Source organism: Varroa destructor, unplaced genomic scaffold (genome assembly GCF_002443255.2).
Source record: "Varroa destructor unplaced genomic scaffold, Vdes_3.0 BEIS01000002.1, whole genome shotgun sequence".
Classification (NCBI taxonomy): Eukaryota; Metazoa; Arthropoda; class Arachnida; order Mesostigmata; family Varroidae; genus Varroa; species Varroa destructor.
In genome coordinates this window covers 942,540-961,248 of record NW_019211455.1, presented here as the reverse complement: position 1 = coordinate 961,248, position 18,709 = coordinate 942,540, and the positions used below count along the sequence as shown (strand labels likewise).

The 18,709-nt window shown below is 38.8% G+C and overlaps 3 protein-coding genes across 4 annotated transcripts; 2 read left to right on the top strand and 1 right to left on the bottom strand.

The window, feature by feature from the left end:
- Position 1: 1 nt before the first annotated feature.
- On the bottom strand, positions 2–2,633 carry Dbp45A (putative ATP-dependent RNA helicase Dbp45A). Of its 2 annotated transcripts, none has more exons than XM_086978525.1 (3): positions 2,304–2,633; positions 671–1,914; positions 2–537 (listed from the first exon to the last, which is right to left on the bottom strand). In XM_086978525.1, the coding sequence occupies exons 2-3, from the start codon at positions 1,841–1,843 to the stop codon at positions 265–267; spliced, it is 1,446 nt and encodes a 481-aa protein (XP_086834651.1). In that variant the 5' UTR covers positions 1,844–1,914; positions 2,304–2,633; the 3' UTR covers positions 2–264. The 2 variants fall into 2 exon arrangements, with proteins under 2 accessions (XP_086834651.1, XP_022650001.1); XM_022794266.2 differs by having other exon boundaries at positions 671–1,844.
- Positions 2,634–2,733: 100 nt separating this feature from the next.
- On the top strand, positions 2,734–5,195 carry LOC147757220 (COP9 signalosome complex subunit 9). Its single transcript, XM_086978538.1, has 2 exons — positions 2,734–2,984; positions 4,777–5,195. Exons 1-2 carry the CDS (start codon positions 2,966–2,968, stop codon positions 4,965–4,967), a joined length of 210 nt encoding a protein of 69 aa, XP_086834664.1. The 5' UTR covers positions 2,734–2,965; the 3' UTR covers positions 4,968–5,195.
- A 126-nt stretch (positions 5,196–5,321) lies between these two features.
- Positions 5,322–18,589, top strand: LOC111245649 (acetylcholinesterase-1-like). The gene is made up of 4 exons (XM_022794264.2): positions 5,322–9,109; positions 9,621–9,862; positions 16,383–16,529; positions 17,604–18,589. Exons 1-4 carry the CDS (start codon positions 7,814–7,816, stop codon positions 17,815–17,817), a joined length of 1,899 nt encoding a protein of 632 aa, XP_022649999.1. The 5' UTR covers positions 5,322–7,813; the 3' UTR covers positions 17,818–18,589.
- The last annotated feature ends 120 nt before the right edge of the window (positions 18,590–18,709 follow it).

Genomic DNA, 18,709 nt, shown 5'->3' with positions numbered 1-18,709 from the left:
CTCATAGTAGCAGAAGCGTTTATTTCGTCTAGTCAGGCCGGCTTATTTAGTCAACCGATAGCTTTGCTAGAGAAATCCATGTAAACATGTTTAATATAATTTTTCTATGCCTAATATTATAATACAGCCTATTTACATCAATAATATACTACACACAGCACTTATTCTCCTGAGGACAATAATTTGCCTTCAGAATATAATGGCCACCTGAGTAGTAGATCAAACCACTATTTTCGAAAGATCTTAGCCAATGATCAGCTTCTTTTATGATTTGGTCTTCTTTGGGGCTTTCTTTGCGATACTGTCGTTATGTAATGCTCGCTTGTCCTTTTTCTTAGAATTGCGTTTGTTTTTGACAGTCGGCCTTTTGTCATCTGGTTTGTCCTTTCCAAGGAGCTCTTGGCTCTTTATTAGTAGCCTTTTCCTTTTGTAGATAAGCTGACGCTCCTGAAAATCTGTTTCGTCCATTCGGATTTCGGCTTCACGAACCGCCACATTCACTTGAGCCATGATCTTCGCGACCTCATTATCGTCAACCTGTAATACCAATAACAAAAAAAGCAGGTGATAGCATAAAAACAAGGTCTATTAAAAACGGCTCGGCCCCTTATGTGCATAAAAATTCTTAATTTCCTTAACCGAATATACTGCAGTTTAAATTTATTATTACCTTATGTTTACACATTTTGACTCCAACGTGCTTTTCTATTTCGTGCACAAGTAAGATTTCCTGGGGTGCGACCAGCGTTATTGATGTGCCTCCAGCCCCAGCTCGAGCAGTTCGACCCACACGATGAACGTACAGTTTAGGTTCATTTGGTACATTGTGGTTTATGACTAATTCGACTTGAGGTATGTCTAGACCTCGCGCGGCGACATCTGTTGCAACTAAAATTTTGGTAACACTCGATTTGAATGTAGTTAGCGCTGCAATTCGTTCGCGTTGTGAACGCTGCGCATGCAACGAGACGTTTCTAAAACCGAGCGAATCCATTCCAATGGAAAGGGCTTGGCATTTCTTGCGAGTACCAACAAATATCATAACTAATCCTTTTGTGTCCTTTTCTTGGAATTGTTTGATTATCTGTACCAAATATGTATCTTTTGCATGCTCAGGCGTTAGGACAATCTTTTGTAAAAGACCATCAACAGTGGCAACCGAAGACGGTGCCATATAAAAGAATGGATTAGTCATAGCGAGCAGCTGAAGTTCTTGAATAGTCCGCGTTAGCGTAGCCGAGAAGAGAAGTGTCTGTCGCTTTTTTGGTAGTGCCGAAAAGATTGTCTGCAGTTGATCATTATATTTCCCACTAAGTAGTTGATCGGCTTCATCCAACACTAGCATCTGCATTTTCGAGAATAGAGGTTTAATGTCGTCCAGAGCAAACTCTAAATGATCCGCCAGTCGACCGGGAGTTGCAACAACGACATGCGGTCGTTGTGCAAGCTCTCTGCCCTGGTCGACAATATCACTTCCACCTACAACAAGACAATCCTTGAGATTGACTTTTTTACCCAGGATACGGAACTGATCTAGAATCTGCATGGCTAACTCTCGGGTGGGCGAAAGGACCAAGGCAAATATTCCATAAGGTTCCTGATAGAGCCTTTCAAGGACGGGTAGCGCAAATGCGAGTGTTTTTCCTGAACCCGTTTTTGCACACGCAATGCAATCGTTCCCTTCTAAAATTGGCGGAAGACAGTTGCGTTGTACCGCCGAAGGTTTTTGTATACCAACTACATGCAGTCGATCCAAAAGCCAACTGGACAATTTGAGCTCCTTGAAAGATTGTATGTTGTTGTCGTCGGACACCGGCGCTGAGACTTCGTCTTCATCACCCATCCTGGAGTAAATACCAATACACACGAGCCATCTAATGTAAACTTTCTGCAACACAGGACATCCCCAACACTCTAAAGGAAGGCGTTTACATTGGTATGGTTTGATAAAACATTCTTATTCATATTTAAGAGATTAGGCATAAAGACATTACTTGGAACACATGTGTAAATGTTCAATAAAAATGCAGATTTTGATGTGAAGATGCTTGAATTACTGCTAGGTGTTTGGCGATAAACTAAAGCAAATCAGACTGTCAAGACTCTCGTTTCGCTCTGTATATGTGTATATATCTTGGCAAAATAGAGAAAGCCATCAGTTAGCAATGAAAGCAGCCTCACTAGTATACATGCAACCGAAACGACAGCGGGCATGCTCTAAACCGGTTGATGAATTCAAAAAATTAATTCATTAAACACAGCTACGTTCCAAGGACGAAACGATTCTTTTTAACACTTTTTACCTTTTAGGAGGAATTACCGATCTCGGTTCTTAGTAGTCAATGACGCCACTGAAGGTTGCCCCCATAGCAGAAAAATCACTCTGGAAGTTAAATTCGCGGTTCGACTATCGGTATTGCGTACACAAAAAACTGGTATTCACATTCGATATTTCAACCACGTGCTACTGTCGGAACTTCTTGGCGCGAAAATTTCAAACTGAGAAACCGCCCTTTAATTTGAAGAAATGCTTTGATTTGCTCATGCGAGAACCTAAATATACCTCACATCAAGTGAATTGTATTAAAATTACTTAACACTCTCAAAAAACTAGAATTCGACTTTCGGACCAAAGTCCTATCCAGCTGATGGATTCCGCACCGCCAAGACTAAATGCAGTCCGTGTCTACACAAACAAATAAAATTTTTTTTTTGTAAGCGTAATTGCTTTCTGTCGCCGACTCTGAAAATCCAGAAGAAATTAACTTCTAACTGTAGAATTTTTTTCTGACAAACCTAGGTCTGTCGAGTGATTTTTCTGACTCAGTTATTGTTTGAGGTCGCTGTGACTTACCTCAGAACTTACGTTCTGCAGGCTCTGGTGAAGCGCATAGCTAGACCAAAGTTTTACAGTGTAAGACTTGTCAATTATTGTTGAATTTCAGCATCAGCCTAAGACTTCGCAATGGATAATACAAAACCAGGTATGTAAGTCGCTGGCGTGAGTAACTTCGAACTGGGGTTTTAACCTTACTCTGTGATCTTTAGTCAGCAGGTTTGTAGATGCAGCTTTTGGTCTTTTATCTAGTCTTACATTTAAATCATCAAGTGATATAAAGACAAGCACTGAACAATCCCTAGATGCTTTCCAGTGTTTTCTTGGAGGCACATTGCTGTACATCACAATGTATATCCAGACGAAACTGTCATTTCTTTGTTAATGGTATTTTGTATCGCCAGCTTTCTAATCAAAAAGACACCAGTCCCTAATCCACATGGTTATATCAAAAAATACGAGCGTTGTCTAGGTTTTTATTCATGCGAATCTATTATTCACTTGTGCGTTGGCCTTTCTCTAACAATTGAAAGTACTATATTTCGTCGCTTTTTTTACTTCCTGACTTTGTAGGCTGCGTCTTTACTTTCGCTAGTATCTTATATTGCCACTAGGCTATCGACTTAACTGAAATTTTCTTTAAACAATTAGTTGATTACTATTATATAGTGATAATACTGTCCGACCGTTTTTCCGTTGATCCGATTAATTACATTCGACATTGTTCGAGACTTTTTTAGACCTTTAAGTTACTTGCTCCTCAATGGCATATCTGTCAAACAGAGTGGGCGTTTCTAGGTGTTCCAGATACCCTGTTCCTTGATCGGTTCAGGTTCTCCTCGCTTAAATACGCTGCAGGCGACATGCCTTTCTGAATTCGGCTTCTTTGAATAAAAAGCTGCACGAATGAGTTACATATGTGTTTATGTGGTTATGTGAGTTCGACTATCTGTATTGCAGTGCTGAAGCTTGTTTCGTGCCAGAAGTGCTTATCGCTTCCTCACCCGAGCTTTCCTTTAACGTCTTCGCACATAACCCTGCATATTAGGAGCTGATGACCATGACGACCCAATTGATAGCTATCATTTAGTTGATCTCCGTTTTTAACCGTGATTATGTGATTACTATAGTTTTCTTATTCTGCCAGGCCTTTACATTAGCTTTAGCTTTCGTTTAGGTAATTCAGAAAAATGTTTTCACATTCATTAATATGATGATTACTAAATAGGGCTCAGAGTAAACAGAGTAATGTTAATAATGATAATAAGTAATAAAGAGTTTGGTTAAGTACTCAAACTCTTGAATAGCACTTACATTCGAAATGTTTTGACCTGACTAATAAGAACATGAAATGAAAGAAATAAATACATAAGGCTAAGAAGCACAAGAATAAGAATGGATATTTTCTAAGGTCATTATATAAGTGTCGAATAACTTAAACTACATAATATAATTTTGTTTAAGTAAATTGGGTAAGTCATCAATGCTAAAAGAAATGAGTCCTTAGTAAGTTAAACTGATAGAGATATCTACGGCTGGGAGTTCAGCAACGACGAACTACTGGGAAATGCTGAACGAAATATTAATTTTTTTATGTATGTTGTTGAAGTACGCTAAACAGTTTTTTTTTTTTAATCTAATTGACCATTGTATTTTAGTTAATTTCTAATTAGGTGGCCAAATGGCATGTTTTCTAACAGGAACAGAAACTACTTTGCGCCATTACACAATATAGTATTAAATTAAATAATATAATACCGTACGTTAAAAATAAGAGGTTAATGTTTATCGAGTCTAACCGAAAGGTGATTTTATTTTCCCTTCTTAGAGCATTTTATAACTTACGCATATTCCTTTCCTATAATATTCAATTTACTGATTACAGTTGCGCTTATATTACTATTGCGTAACGGTGGAACTTCTTGTGACAAACTCAACAGGTTGCTCGAACACTTCAGCAATGGTGGTTGATGAGATGTTCCCTGAAGGAGCGGGTGCGTATGCCGACATGGAGGAAGCCGGCGGATCCTCAAATCTTCTTATGGACCTCGCCGCTTACGAGAAAAGCGTTCATCAAGACTTTTTCAATACGTTTGACAGTGACCTGTTTGATGATGACGATCTAAAATAGACAACAGTAGAAAACGAGTTAAACTACTTCCAACGGGAGTGGGTTCAAAGTTCTATATTATTTAAAATTATTACTTTGCAAATTGGAATAAAACTCGTGCTCATGTTTTGACCGGGCGGGCAGACACTGTGCAAACAAGTATAGTCTGTATACTGTATAGCATGTGCTGTAAAAAGATTAAGGAAGTACTAATAGTCCAATAAATCGGCATGCATATGCATCAAACAATCCGATTCTCATTTTCAACTTCTATTCAGAATATTTCCCACGATCTATTTACATTGAAAAGGAAAATTATTGGAGGATGATTTCCATTAGCTTACGCGGGCTTTTCTCAAGCACAGATATGAAGTTCTCTATTTACGCTGAGATGAAAGAGTGCGTTCTTGATCCTGCCGTTTACATTTTTCAATTGGAACTAGGGTGCGTTAGTTCACTTTATCCGGGCAATTGATTAAGCAATTAACTATTTGTGCGCATATTTTATATAAATTATGAAATGGGTTTGAGAAACCAACACATGGAAACTAAGAGATTATAATACTCACTTAAGGTAGTATACACAGTAATTTAAAAAGTACGTCGTTTTTCATTGCTCTCGAGTAGATTTGCATATCTTCTACTTTTAGAAACGCGTGATTAGTGGCCACGCAGGGTATTTAAGTAGTCTTGCCTGCCTAACAAAATTTACCAACAACGCTGATACTGGCTAACTCGAATTCCAGCTATATATAAGTTTTGTGTCTCGGTTATTTTATTGGGTTTGCTTGCTGTAAGATAAGAACTAGTAACATCCGACTGTAATTAATTTAGCGTCAACTGTAACCGTTGTTTTTTTGATTTTTCCGTATCCTGTGCGCAATCGCAAGCCCACTATGCTCGTTGACCTGGTAACAAAAACTGCAGCAGTTGAAAAAGTCCGGCAACGACTGCTTCAGTACTACACTACATAGTAGATGTTTATCAACACTTGTAAATATGGCTCCTTTTTCGTCTAAACACGCCCAGAGAAGAAATCGAAAAGAAGTCAGAAAATCTCGTGAATTTCGAGTTACTAGTGTTATTAATACTACCATTATTAACTGTCTATTGATCCCGCCAGGGACCCGTCGATATGCTCTACTATTTTGCTGCGCCTTGAGCACGCAGAGAAGCGAACGAGTTTCCGTCTTTCCTCTGACATTAATCGCCGCAAATGCTGTGCTAGGTCTAGAAGCCTCGTAAGAGAATTACGTAGTGTCTATTAACAATCTGTATGACAAAAAAACAAAAGCACTTGCAGCTTCTCTTAAAATTGACTCGATCATTCTTCCATTGGATGTAGCTTTCAAGAGCGTATAACAGAACTATTGTTTGTATTTGAACAAATACTATGCCTGAAGTGCATCAACCGTTAGCTTAAAATCTGCTTTATCTAGTCGCACATGCAGTGGAATAGCTGTTCCTTAATATTATGAACATCTAGGTAAAATTTCAACACGCGCAACGCGTTCGTATTGATGCAAATTGCTTCAAAACATAAGAGTCATTTTGCAGGATCTGCAAATATCAGTAGGCAGGTTTGGCAGGCCATTTCTTGCATGGGATATGTTTAGGCAGCCGCTGATCGGCCGTAACGATCTATTTCAGATTTATGGATATAGCAAAATTCGTGGACAAACACTTCAACTTTCAGTTAGATCAGAAATGTTATAGAAAATTGAAATGAGGCAATATCTCTATATACAGCTTAACTTACTATAATCAAAATCGCCACCCATATGAATAAAGCCTTTTGCAAATGTTCAACACGATATGTATTAATAAGAGTAATCGACATGTGCATGATAGCACTCTATGAATCACAAATAATATAATGCTGTTGGCATGACCGGACATCTGGCTGCTAAAACCAAATGAGAAGTTCTATAAAACTATTTATTGTTCGAAACATTTGTTAATAACCTTACTGATCGTTTATTTAAACAATTAGATATATTGTGCGTTGCTAACGATATCATGCAATTCCGACGATGGATAGGATGGGCTATCCTAAATGAATTGATCTCGTTTGTTGCGCAAAAGGAAGAAATGTCTGAACTGAACGAGATTTTTAACCAGGCCAAGCTAACTAAAGACTTTCAAAAGACTATACTTCTTGTGTGCCACTGTCTGTCCTGACGGTAAGCTAGTAGTTTAAAAATCCCAGTATTCTTAAAACCGCCAATTAATAAGGCCAGACCAATCGCACAATTTGTTGGTAAAGTTTTTTTTTTTTATAATAGTAATAAAATAATAGGAAAACAAGTTTTATGACGGCAAACGATTTTAAAAATGTTGCAAGCATATGTTAGGGACATGTTTTTATTTTTAAAAGTCTGTAAAAACCTATAATCTATCGAAAAAAAACGCCTATTACTACGCTTGGTCTTAGCATAAACATAAGAGGCCAACCTTAAATAATCGTACGTAGAGACTATATAATCCAGCTCTGGAATCACTGAAAAATGTCGTTGTTTTTTTGACATATACAAATATAAGCGAGTGGTCCTATTCATTTAAATCGGGCCGATTTACAGTGTGACATCGAAAGTCTAGTAGATCAGACGGATCTGATGCAATCAAGAACCTCGTTCTTGTCACAGGTAGCAGAGCTCATACCAGAAAAATCTAAAGCAGAACCAACTTATTTTCCCTCTCCAGACAAGCTAATGTTCTTCAAGTCACCCTCATCTTGACTTCGGAGAAAGAACAGACGGAAAGATACAGTGGAAAGAAGTATGGAGCCAAAATCCTTGGCGGCTGCTGTTTTGGCGGGTTCCGGTGGAACCGTCTGATCATTAGCCCTTTACTGAGCGGTGTGTGACATGCTCCGTTTAATATTTGCCCTTCTAATTGCCATTCCCTTGACGGCAACAACGCCGACGGCAAACCTGACTTCCGGATTATGGAACGGAATTGAGATTGACATACCCGATGTTCCTCGAAAGGTTGAAGCTTTTCTGGGGGTGCGCTACGCCAAACCACCGCTCGGAAATCTGCGTTTCAAACATCCGAAGCCCCATGCGTACAGTGGTGAGCAGGACGGCACCAAGTTGGCTGATGCGTGTATTCAGGGTAACACATTCTATATCCGCAAGGGAATCAATTTCCACTTCGAGTCGACGTCAGAGGATTGCTTACACGTGAACATCTATAGGCCGAAGGGTGTAACAGATGCCCCTGTCGTTGTGTACGTATATGGAGGAAGCTTCCTTGGAGGCTTCAACGGCTTATTCCTCTACGATCCTGAGGAATTAGTTGCTCGCCACGATATCATTGTGGTAATAATAAACTACCGCCTGTCTGTAATGGGTTTCCTTTTTTTAAACAATACGGAAGCTCCGGGCAATCAGGGACTGCATGATATTCTTTTAGCCGTAAAATTCGTAAAGGAGAATGCGCGAGCTTTAAATGGAGATCCAGATAAGTTCACCCTATGGGGCCAGTCTGCTGGGGCGTTTGCCGTCGGCTTCCTTATGGGAAGTCCTCTTGCCAAAGGGCTATTTTCGCGAGTGATACTTCAGAGCGGTACACCTGTCAGTGCTGCTCCATCTTTTTCGATGAATAGCATAAACGGCGCAGTAAGTGCCGCCAGTGTTGTCAATTGCATCGATTCGAGTCGAAAACCTGAAGACCAACTAGAAGATATTGGCCGTTGTATAAAGAATGTTGACGCTAAGACGCTGTTTGACGCAGTGAACCGAGGTTTAGGAGAGCATTATACGATAACCTTCCAACCACAATATGGTATCGACAACCTCCTGCCCGATTTTCCATTCCCTACTGATCAGTCAAAGGTGCCCCTCAACGACGACATTAAGGAGGTGTTTACAAGTACCGTAAGCAACGAGGGAGGCTTGTTCATCGAAGGAATACTGGAACGTTTTCAATTCAACGATACGTCTTCGGCTGATGATTACATCGATCTTGCGCGAATCGTTATGAAGGTCATTCTCAATTTACCTGTGGAGCTCGTACGAGACAGTTCGATTGCATACATCCCGCAGACGTTGCAGGTTGGCCATAATCTACGCTCTGCCATGGGGCGTCTATTTGGAGATCTTATTTTCGAGTGCCCAACCGATCTTTATTCCGCTTTCCTCGCCAATAGGGGTGTCAAGGTACATATTTTCTGTTTATCATTATTACCAGTGTAACTCGGACAACTTATAATAACAACATAACTTGCGTTGTACAGCATTGCTATCAGCTTGTATGATATGCGATACTAAGTAAACTACGTAATGCGCATAAGAACAATCATTTGTTTATCCAAATTTTGATGCTTCGAACGTTGTATGTCGCCGTGCGTAAATTGGGTATAAATTACATTGGTTGGACGCGGCAGAAGGCTTCATGACTGTAATAAATTGTCATTGACCAGTCATCAATATCGCAAGACATTTTAAACCCAACGATATATCGAAACCTATGTGCCAAAGCCCGAACGACTTTAAAAATTTAACGTAGAACTTTAAAGCATAAAATAACGTTTGTGAATGCAAGAAATCCTGTGCGTACTGCCGTGGCTTTTCGAATGGCCAAACTTCTACAGATAGTGAAACTATAAAAGTAGTATAACAGAGTAGGAACTAATACGATTACACTGAGGATCCATACTCTTCTTTCTAGGTTTACCGCTACGTGTGGAACCAGCGACCTTTGACAAGCTATTGGCCCGAATGGACAGGTGCGACTCACTGTGACGATGTTCCCTATACAATGGGCGGACAACTGCACCTAGGTGAAAAGGCTGAGCGCTCCAATCAAGCCAGTCCAGAACTAGCACGCTATATGCGAGTGCCAATCGACGGTGACCACAAGACCTTGGTACTGAACTCTTTGAAAATGATAGCAGATTTCATAAAAAACGGGTAAGCACCATTCGTACACATTGTTCTAAAAAGATTCCAGAAGAACAGATTTAAAACATTTTTCAATCAAGAACCAATATCTTTATGTTATGTTCCTACCCCACTTACTGCCTTAGCACATTGACGTTCGTTATCAGCGGCGAGCGATCTGCGTTTATTTCGAATATATTTCGTGATATTTTTCGCTGTGTTTTCCATCGGATTTATTTACAACTCGTCTCGTTTTGCAACGGAAAGTTATTTTATTATTGGAGTTCACCAACATAACTACCGATTATTCCTGCTGTAATATTGCGGGTTCAAGATCTATATTATTGAAGCTCGACAATTGTGTATAGAACGGTAGCTAATTTTGTAATCTTAAGCACATGTCGGGACAAGCTTCATTAGACACTCTCACACACATAGGCGCGAGGCACTTTTCTTCCTGAAAGCTACGAAATAGAGAATGGAAAGTTTCAGAACTTTTTTTTTTGTATCTCTAATGAGGCTGATTGCGAAAGCGCTAACCCGGGTAATATGAAATATTCTGTAGCACTAAAGGCGCCCATGCCTGGACGCCTAGGTTGGGGAATGGAGCCTTGACACTGCTTTGGCATTACGTCAAAACGTCTATTCTTTTCCGCCGGCATCCGTCATAGTGGCTTACTACTGCAGCTTTGAATTCGCAGCTGCTTAGCATCGCCACGAACCGAGTCTGGTTTTGGTCCGCGCCGGAAACTTTGACATAAATTATGTCTTTTAGTATCCCTAATAGACATCTCTTTATCCGCCAGATAGCAACGCATCCGGTAGGGGTCCAGGAACTCCTACCCTTACGCCGTACACGCTCTTCGCCTCATCCATTGGTCGGGACCCTCCGGAAAGCTTTAAAACACAGTGGTATAGCACTACGGATCTAGAGAAAGCATGGCAAAATAACATAGCAGTACTAATGCGAACATATGCGATCAGTTCAAGTACGTTTGGTAAATGTGAAGTGCCTATTATCAAGCATTTGAGCGCCTGCTATTAGCATGTAATGTCATGCTTTCAAATCATACAATTTGTCATCAACCCGTTCGCGTCCATTGAATAGTTTCAAAAGATAGCAGCAGTCAGCACTCCACTGACATAATTACGTGTCGTTTTTTTCTAATCTATGTAGTAAAAAAATATACCACCTTTGAAATGCTCCTGGTGTACAATACTGTTGCAAGCATAGCCAAACGTTGTGCAGACCTTTCTTGCGATCCAATATATATTCAAAAATTATTATTAGAATACCGCTGGAAATTTCTGAAGACAGAATTGATATCGTTACACTGGGAATGTGCAAAGAAAAAGCTTGTATTATTCAAATGTACACTGCGCACGAATATGATCCAAGGGTGAGGATGATTGCCGGTTTATCTTGTTGGTACTCCTTTATTTTTTGAACAGATATCAACATGCGTACTATTAAAACTAAGCAGCTCAATAAGCATATTACGGTGAACTTTTGTAGTAGACTCGGGGCTAGTAGGCATCCAACGACAGGGCCGATACAGTTAACTAAATTAAGGCTCTAATATGACAAAAACCGTTCCATAGATCTGAAATTATACAAGAATCATACATGTAGGTCTCACTAGTCGTTTGATTAATTTTTAGTAATTAATATTTACAAACAGGACTTTTGCATATATTCTGGGAGAACGTCACGTCAACTGTCCACACCTACTCTGTCCAAGTAAAATCATTACGTTATATTTCTGTAAACAATCTATCTAGTCCCGGAAGAGAGGGCAAAAATCCTGTAGCGTTTACAATTATTATTATTGCGTCTTTGGCGCGCAACATCAGCAAGTCAAGGGTAGCGCCTTTCTTCAGAATCACCAGAAGCTCTTTCCACAATGGATGCAAGTCGCTACCGTTGCGATCCCCAATGTTATTACCGGTGAAGCAATTAAGTCTTAGTCAGCGTTATTAGCGGCCTCTATAGCGGTCGATATTTAACAAATAGCTTCGCCAAACTCCTTACGCACTCACTGATTGTCGCTATTAAGTTTGTGTTATCTGAGGACATCAAAGGTTCTTGAACCAACTACCAGTGAAATCACTTATCATTCAGCCCAAGTCAACTAGGCGAGGACGATGGTTATCTTCTCCGTATTAGATATGGAAATACCTTGATGTATTTACATGAATGTCGGGATAAGTTGTAGCAGGAGATTTAAGGGATAGCAATTGCCGAAAGAAAAGGTTGAAGTGATTAGGCTTGTTGAGTGCAATCTTAAAATAAATATTTACGGCGACATGTTTGTGTTCGCAATAGATTGGCGGCAAAAATACCAGTACCAATATTTCGCCATAAGTCGAAACATAAGAAATCGCCATAGTATCGCAGTGGTAATGTCTTTGCCTACGAAGCTTGGGACCATGTGAGGTGGTATAGGTTGCAAACCGGACGTAAAACACGAAAACATAACAAAAAACTTATCAACGTACAATAAGGTTACTCCATATAAAGGAAAAGTTTTTCCTTTATAATTTCTTCGTTAGCTTTCTTTCTACTCTTCAAAGACAGAAAAGTGATCGTTTATTGAGGTTTTGATAGACAGACATACCTGAATTCATTATTTTGAACATACAAAATATTTTTGTCTGGGGCACGGGTAACCTTGGTTGTGCAGTGGGCTGGCAATGAGTTGATATAGCGAATGTTAATAGGATTAGCAACATAATTCATAAGGACGAAGCATTAATTTTCTGATGCCACGACGTTAATCGACGAGAGACGTAAACCTTCAAGCGTGTGTTTATATTATAACAGCGGCTGTAGCGGTGGTAGTGCAAAGAAAGAAAATCGAGGCTCTATACTTAGGAAAATTTTTCACGCAAACGTTAAAACAAGCTCGCCAATGACTCAAAAAATTATTTAGTCTTCCTGGTAGGGTTTATTTTTGTTGCTTAGTTATATAACAAATTGTACTAGCTCGTCGGGGGCTCATCACACACATGATGGCTCATAATTCAAAGTAAAAGCATACTAATATATGTATATATTAGCATACTATAATTACTAACCACTGGTATACTAACTACATGAATATGGAATCCAGCATTCGTCAAAAAATTGGTTTATTCATTCCTTTCAAAAAATAATCCTCATCTTTGAAGTTAATGAAACATTAATCGCTTAATTTTCATTGCGAAACCTACTTGGTACCTTTCCAGTATCTTCCAGGTTCTCACAATGCAAAATACCTGTTAATCCTTTAAAGCTGGACGATCTGCCACAAATCCAGCAACGTTGCCAGTACAACGACACTAGTAAATCAACTTGCTAGTAAATGCTATTGATTATTGCCTAAGCGCAAACGCTCCGTATCTCATAGCTGGGTGCGAGTACCACACAAGTTGGGCACTGAAAAAGAGCCGATGTTCGCGACTTAATTTTCTAACGGACGTTACTTATATGGGTCTATGTGCAGTTCTCAGCGAAGTAGTTCAAACTTAACAGGGCTTAACAGTGTAACAAATATATTACCTAAAACAGACTGATAATCAGCGTCAGATGATAACAGAGGATAACGTCACGGCGTTTTGCAATATCCATAACACAGATACAATTGCGCCACAGTCCAAGTACTGTTTTGAGACATACTTGATTAAAGCTGAAAACTCCCTGAAGCTGAAATCTATAATGCACCCATCTCAAGTATTACCTTTATAGATAAGAAAATGCTTATTTATGGTGTGTTATCGATGCCACGTTTATGAATTTCGCCCTAACGGTTAGAATATGGCGAGTTGAAGCGGTCTATAATTACGATACGTAATTGCTCTATATTGTCCTATGGAAGCATACACTGAACGGGTATGCTTTTTCTGTCGAAACTGTTTTTGAAAATTAATCAAAGACAGATGCAAAGGTTATTTATTTAGGACAAAATTGAATTAGTTACCCGCAGAACTTTCGATTTGGTTTGTTAATATACACTCTAACCTGAACAGATACACTGACGGCATTTCGTGCTTAATCCAAGAACAGAGGCAAAAACGAAAGGACGGACTTGGTAAGTCAGTTGCAAGAGAAATCACGGGATTACTTCAATACCTTTTTCTTTTTCCGGATCTGGAATAGAGGAGGATTGGTTTTCCAAACGAAGACGGTCCTGTTTAGCGAAAAATAATTCAGCTGTAACATACCATTTCTGACGGTGTTTAGCGGCATGGGTGGAACACACCGGGGAAATACAAAAGATGTAATGCTCTTATATGGGCTTATAGACTTTGTTGTGAGAATTACTTAAACCATAAATAGATGCAGCGAAGAAATCATCTTTTTATTCAGCCCCCTCTTAGTTAACTTTTTGGAAAGATGCCGCGGCAATGCCTGATCTATTTTATTGCCTTGTATTTTTCCGATAAAGTGATATTCAGTAGGCAGATTATGTTACTGATTTCATTTCAGAAAATGATTGCCAAATTTCGCTCCTATTTTAAAAGACAGATAGAAAAGTATCGCGTATGCACTTCACACGTGGCACACAGTTTCACGGTGAATTGCTTGCGCTGGAGGTCATTGCTTCTTAGGTCATTGATTTGCTCGCGGTTTCTTCTTGCATCCATTCAGAAGCACAGTAACACAGAGCTGAAGTTGCCCTCAGTAAGCCAAAAGAGTCATCATACATACGTTACGTCATGCCGGATTGATGTAACAGTTCGTTCTTATCTCAAAATTGCTACGCCACTTTGAACAACAGATGAGCAGTGAAGTCTAGTTGTGCTCTGTTTAATGTACAAATTTGCCCAGCCTTGGATTGTACATTTATGAAGAAGCAGAAGAAAGTAAGACAACAGGTTAAAGATTTTGGAAACTTATTCTATGAATGAAGGGGAAACGGAATTAAGGTGGTATGTCCGAGCATGGTGACGAACTGACCGCGTGTAGACAATACAATACAATACAGGTTTATAATTGAAATATGCGGCGATTTGCAGGCGCTTAGAGCAACAGCTTTCACGATTTCAACAAACAAAGGTCCTTAAATTAGCACTGATTACCAAAAAATCACGGATTGGTGCCGCTCGAGTACCAGTATCTGATCTTTTAATATAATATAAAGATAAGCCTCCCATTATTCGCCTGAAAATCGTTTTTCCGCTGAAATCCCTAAGTGCAAGTTTTTCTACTCACCCATCTCTGCGGTAGTTGGCAGTAATGTCGGAAGCCAAAAATCCTAAAGCTGTGTATTCCATAATAGCAGATTTGGTGATTACGGGAGAGGTCCACAAAAATATTATGATAATGGCTCGATCAATGCCATGCGATGGTATAGATTAAAGGCAACCTTGCTAATCAGATGGAAACAAGTTTGTTTGAACTATACGAAAATAACTTAATATTAAACTGCTCTTCGTTGAGCTTACTGATATACGATCAACGTGCACAACGAGCAGAAATTGGATATGTTAGCACTTTAGCTAGAAAGTGTTGCTTCGACACGTGGAAAAATACTAAACCGCGCGTTTGAATTTAATTATGGATCCCATTAAATGCACATAGACAGTGTCGCAGTACCCATTTTGAACATCGAGCCAATTCAAAATTTCCAGAATATACGATGTTCTTTTTCAAAGTTATTTTTATAGAGATAAGGACGTAATGAATACATAATAACAACGAAATAAAAATAAAACCAAGTATTTTTGGATTTTCGTTCAGTCTTAAATCTTAATTAAAGGGCAATCTTACAAAACGCAATCATAACCTTCTAGACTTCGTCCTAATCCGTTATAGTAATGTCGAATAGAAAAAAACCGCTACTTGATATATTTCTTCAGGAATCAATACGATATAACCGTAATTGGTTCCCAATGCCTGCCTGTCAGCCAGAAAGTAGCGTTTGCACTGATCATCTATTTTGTCTTCGGCGCTGAAATGCTTCCGAGTAGACCTTGATATAATTGATGGTGAGTGAAATAATCTGTTGGCTCATATCGAAAACACGTGGATCCGATAAGGCTAAGACATAAACAAATTATTGCAGATACATATATATTAAAAATACATAATAAGAAAAAAATAGACACAAACAAATAAAGAACTTTCTGAAGTCTAAATAAGGTAGCGGAGCTCTGCACGAAGTAAGGGACCTTTTTGAGTTTAAGCAGACTATCACAAAATTTTTATGAATCATTGCTGCTGATATTTTTCTTTGTAAATACAGTGCCACGCATAATGATAGATGCAGCTAGTTGAATTAGCATGCGGAAATGCTATTAGCGAGATTGCAGGCAGTTTATGCACATCTATCTGTAAACAAGCACATATTCTTGAATATTTTTCTTTAATTATTTATTACTATGAATCATTTCATCAGGCTAAACTAATTGTGAACATAATAAGTAATGAAAAACGAAAAGTATTATCACCGAAATATTGCTCCAAATTATACTCCAAATCCAAACTTCACTTATGTTGAAAAAAGAAAATGTTTAATTTTACGCGCGCGGATAATAATGCTTGTGAGATTTTATTTGCTCTTTTAAGAATACCTTCGAGACCCGACGGCACCGATTGGCCTCTGTACACTCCAACCGAACCGCGCATGCTCCGGATAGAGGCTTCCGGTTTCACCGAGATTACGGGGCCGCGATCGGACAAGTGTTCGGTATGGGATGATTACCTTCATAACATGTAGGTGTACTTTTTTTTTTTGTTTACCAATTTATGCAAAGTATATGCGGATACTTGAATATACAAATTTATATGTAAAAAAAAGAAGAAAAGATGAAAAAGGTTGAATATTATTCACTGTTGAATGGGTGCCCTTAAAGTTTCGCTCGTTTTGTCATAGTCGGTGTTCAAGGAAGAGCATGACTATCGAACGTGAGTGACCATGTGAGGGCTCTGTAATGTGTCTGCAACTTGCTACTAAGAGATCATGTGGCAGTGGCATGGCGAAATAAATCGACATTATTAAATAATGTACAATAATAATATCTGAGATTACGGTAATGCGATTTTACTGCGTTAGGACAAACCTATTTGAGCAAATCGTAATGAAAATCGAAATTGTTTGACGACTATATTATAACAGCGAAGAGCGGTATACATTGGTGCACCGAGGAAGAGATGATCCTGTTGCTTAATAAGCTCGAGAAATCAAACTTACAGAAACTGTTCTTGCATTTAATCCTATTGAAACAGGAAATCTATAGAGATCGTATCACAACTTAGGTTCTTTTAGATGGCATATGTTAACTGAGGGACCTTCAATGTATTGTGTACTATAAAAAGATTTCGCAACAAGTTTTACGAACTGCCGTGTGAGGATGCCCGGGCACTAACGGCTAGTTTAATTATCTGCTCTGGCCATTCATATTTTCCAAGAGAAGATTTTAAGCTAGCGTAAGAAATGTAAGTTAACAAAAAATGTTAGCAACGTTTTCCATCAATCTGCACTTTTTAATTCACAAATATGTCTATTCACCTCACGTACAGCACCGCAATATGATAACTGTATAATCAAACTTTTGTGTCACTGAATGTTGCAAGCCGAATACAGAGATTAAATCAATACGAACGTTTACTACTCACATCAGTGTGTAGTTCGAGGCAATTAAAACACTTGAAGTGCTAAAACCATAGCAGAGTAGCGCATAAGTCCCTACAGAGACTTGGATCTGTCAGACTTATAATTCAAATCTTAGTTTAAACGCGTATACAAGCCTCAGTTTTTGTTTACTCCTTCTCGCTATTCGTTTGTAGAGTCGCAGTTAAGAAACCCGGATCAACATTTGACTTCAGTGGCAATAATGCCATACCTCAAAAAAATACTGTTTCACGTCGACCTCAAAAATTCAAGAAGCTCCGTACTACATCGGCGGCTACACCTGCCCAAATCGTACCTTCTGCAATGGTCATCCATTCGGTGTCGCTGATAGGTCTAATACTTCTTTTAAAGCAAAAGGTCTTATGGTAGAACAAGGCACAGCGATGGTCAATTTGTAAATTTTACTACTGTATATGTCCTATATTTATTTGCGTAATAACGACATGGCTACAGTTTCGTGCAATGAATATATAATTATAAAGATGGAATCATTTGTTCTGTAGTGAATTTCAGTTGATAAAAGTTAACCAACAGATACTACAATGTTATAAGGTAAAATGCTGATATTTCCGCTATTTTTTTTTAAGACAGAAGACACTACGAGGATCGACGAAGAATAATATATCTAATAAAGTAAAGAAAGAAAAAGGTGAAAAATGTAGGTATACGTAAAATCCTCTTAAAGACTAGCTGTGACTGTACGAAAATGATAATGAAAAGGAATAGTTTCGTCCGCTATAATTATAATTTAAGGTTTACCTGAACTTCCATAATTGAATGCGAATACCGCAAATTATTTAGGCTCTTTTGAGTAAGCGTCTAATTCGAAATGTCTAACGGAAACAATTGGCACGAGCATCAGACTGATGAAATGGAACGGAATCGTACACATTTTTCCATTCTTAATGCCCTACGTAGGTTTTAGGCGAGGAATCAAGGCTATATCATTTGAAATTTCACACATTGTGACTTCTGGCAAGAAAATCACAAAGCTTGTTCTCAGATTACAATTCTTACTTAATTACAATTTCTTTGGTGCACCTGAGTGAGAGTAGTCCTTTATTTGAAAGAACTTGGCACCACACATCCACTTTAATCTAATAAGTAAATTATACAAAGAATAAATACAGCCTAAGATAAATCAGGCTATTGATTTCATATCTGCGATGAAGATAAGTGGGGAAATATACCAAGTATGGTGTGCAGAACACATTACGCTCAACCCTGTTTTAAACCAGTTTGAAAACTGAAACGGAGATTT